This window comes from Sceloporus undulatus, unplaced genomic scaffold (genome assembly GCF_019175285.1).
Source record: "Sceloporus undulatus isolate JIND9_A2432 ecotype Alabama unplaced genomic scaffold, SceUnd_v1.1 scaffold_7055, whole genome shotgun sequence".
NCBI lineage: Eukaryota > Metazoa > Chordata > Lepidosauria > Squamata > Phrynosomatidae > Sceloporus > Sceloporus undulatus.
Window position 1 is genome coordinate 1 of NW_024809974.1, and position 2,959 is coordinate 2,959.

General features: G+C 52.2%; 1 protein-coding gene across 1 annotated transcript; it reads left to right on the forward strand.

The window, feature by feature from the left end:
* Positions 1-324: 324 nt before the first annotated feature.
* Positions 325-1,728, forward strand: LOC121918260 (ankyrin repeat domain-containing protein 13A-like; the record flags this gene model as incomplete). The annotated part of the gene is made up of 2 exons (XM_042444340.1): positions 325-541; positions 1,466-1,728. Coding segments are annotated over 2 exons (480 nt in total), but the record flags the coding sequence as incomplete, so codon positions are not given.
* Between the last annotated feature and the right edge of the window lie 1,231 nt (positions 1,729-2,959).

The window sequence follows — 2,959 nt, forward strand, 5'->3', positions numbered from 1 at the left end:
GGGCTGTCCGACAGTGGAATGCACTCCCTCGGAGGGTGATAGAGTCTCCTTCCTTGGAGGTCTTTAAACAGAGGCTGGATGGCCATCTGTCGGGGATGCTTTGATTTGGATTTCCTGCATGGCAGGGGGTTGGACTGGATGGCCTTAGTGGTCTCTTCCAACTCTACAATTCTATGATTCTAGGTGTTGACCATAGAGTTGCACTGGAGGAACTAGAGAGTATTCACTGGTTTCATTCATATGTCCTCTCTAGGAATCTCTAGGTCCTCCAGCGCAACTCTATGGTCAGATTTAACCGAGATGCCTCACCGAAGGACCTAAAAGTCCATTTTTTCCAACCATTTTGACCGTAATAATCGCGTCCGGACGCTCGCCCCTTCCAGGTTCAAGGCGAATCTGTGGATGTCTGAATCCTTCCCGCTGTCGCTGGTCGAACAGGTCAGCCCCATCGTTGACCTGATGGCGCGCACCAGTGCCCATTTCGCGCGGCTGAAAGACTTCATCACCTTGGACTTCCCGCCGGGATTCCCTGTCAAAATCGGTACGGTCGGCTCCGTTTCTTTTGTGCCGCGTGCATTTACATTGCTGATGACAGCGTTAAGGAATTGTTATTAAGGGTGGGAAGGGATCTTGCGCTGTTTTGAAAATTTCACGCAGTTTAATATATATATACACACACACACACACACACACACACACACACACATACACATATTTATATATTTGCGGCTTTGATTATTCAAGGATTTGATTAATAGGTTCTCTAGGAATATCTAAGACCTCCAGGGCAACTCTATGGTCAACTTTAACTAAAAGTGGCACTGAAAGCCCTAAAGATTCCTAGAGAGGACAATCTGCTAGGCCTTTGTACCTCCTCCAGGGCAACTCTATGGTCAACTTTAACTAAAAGTGGCACAGAAAGGCCTAGAAATTCCTAGAGTGGACGCTCTGCTAAGCCTTTGTAGCTCCTCCAGGGCAATTCTATGGTCACCTTTAACTAAAAGTGGCACTGAAGGCCTAGAGATTCCTAGAGAGTACACTCTACTAAGCCTTTGTAGCTCCTCCATGGCAACTCTATGGTCCGCTTTAACTAAAAGAAGCACTGAAAGGCCTAGAGATTCCTAGAGAGAACACTCTTATAGGCCTTTGTGGCTCCTCCAAGGAAACTCTATGGTCAGTGTCTGGTTGATGTTGACCATAGAGATGGACAAGAAGAACTAGAGAGGACACTTTTCTAGGCCTTTCTAGCTCCTCCAGCGCAAGTCTATAGTCAGGGTCTGTCAGACTTTGACCATAGAGTTGCCATGGAGGACCTAGAGATACCTAGAGAGGACTCTCTATTAGGCCTTTGTAGCTCCTCCATGCAACTCTATCATCAGTGTCTGGCTGATGTTGACCATAGAGTTGCGCTAGGGCTTCCTAGAGAGGCTTCTAGGGTGTTAATTTGCCTTGTTCTCTGCGATAGAGATCCCGTTGTTCCATGTACTCAATGCGCGGATTACTTTCGGAAATGTCAACGGATGCAGCACCGCGGTTCAGGAGCCGTCCGCGCAGGTTCCTCCTCCGGCTGCCGCAGCCCCCACCATCGCCATCGACCCGTCAGTCTTTGAAATACCGCCGTCATACCGCGTCCAGGACGACGGCCGCAGCACGCAGGTGCAGGACGAAGACAACGCCATCATGCAGTTCGCCATCCAGCAGAACCTGAGGGAATCCTTCTGGAGCGGAGTGAGTATCTCCACACCACTAACCGGCCCTGAGCTCATTCCCTAAAGTGGACAGGAGCCTCCCTGCGCTCATTCCCTAAAGTGGACAGTGGCCTCCCTGCGGTCATTCCCTAAAATGCACAGTGGCCTCCCTGCAGTCATTCCCTAAAGTGGACAGTGGCCTCCCTGCGGTCATTCCCTAAGTTGGACAGTGGCCTCCCTGCGGTCATTCCCTAAAGTTGACAGTGGCCTCCCTGCGGTCCTTCCCTAAAGTGGACAGTGGCCTCCCTGCGCTCATTCCCTAAAGTGGATAGTTGCCTCCCTGCGCTCATTCCCTAAAGTGGACAGTGGGCACCCTGCACTTATTCCCTAAAGTGGACAGTGGCGTCCCTGCGGTCCTTCCCTAAAGTGGACAGTGGCGTCCCTGCGCTCATTCCCTTAAGTGGACAGTGGCCTCCCTGCGCTTATTCCCTTAAGTGGACAGTGGGCACCCTGTGCTCATTCCCTAAAGTGGACAGTGGGCTCCCTGCGCTTATTCCCTAAAGTGGACAGTGGGCTCCCTGCGCTCATTCCCTAAACTGGATAGTGGCCTCCCTGCGCTCTTTCCCTAAAGTGGATAGTGGGCACCCTGCGGTCCTTCCCTAAAGTTGACAGTGGCGTCCCTGCACTAATTCCCTAAAGTGGACAGTGGCCTCCCTGCGGTCCTTCCCTAAAGTGAACAGTGGCCTCCCTGAGGTCCTTCCCTACAGTGGACAGTGGTCTCCCTGCACTAATTCCCTAAAGTGGACAGTGGCCTCCCTGCGGTCCTTCCTTAAAGTGAACAGTGGCCTCCCTGCGGTCCTTCCCTAAAGTGGACAGTGGCCTCCCTGCTATCCTTCCCTAAAGTGAACAGTGGCCTCCCTTCGCTCATTCCCTAAGGTGGACAGTGGTCTCCCTGCACTCATTCCCTAAGGTGGACAGTGGCCTCACTGCACTCATTCCCTAAAGTGGACAGTGGCTTCCCTGCGCTCATTCCCTAAAGTGAAGAGTGGCTTCCTTGCGGTCCTTCCCTACAGTGGACAGTGGCCTCGCTGCACTCATTCCCTGAGATGGAAAATGGCCTTCCTGCACTCATTCCCTAAGGTGGACAGTGCTCCCTGCGCTCATTCCCTACAGTGAACAGTGGCCTCACTGCACTCATTCCCTGCAGAGGACAGTGGCCTCCCTGCACTCATTCTCAATAGTGGCCTCCCTGCGTTCCTTCCCTAAAGTGG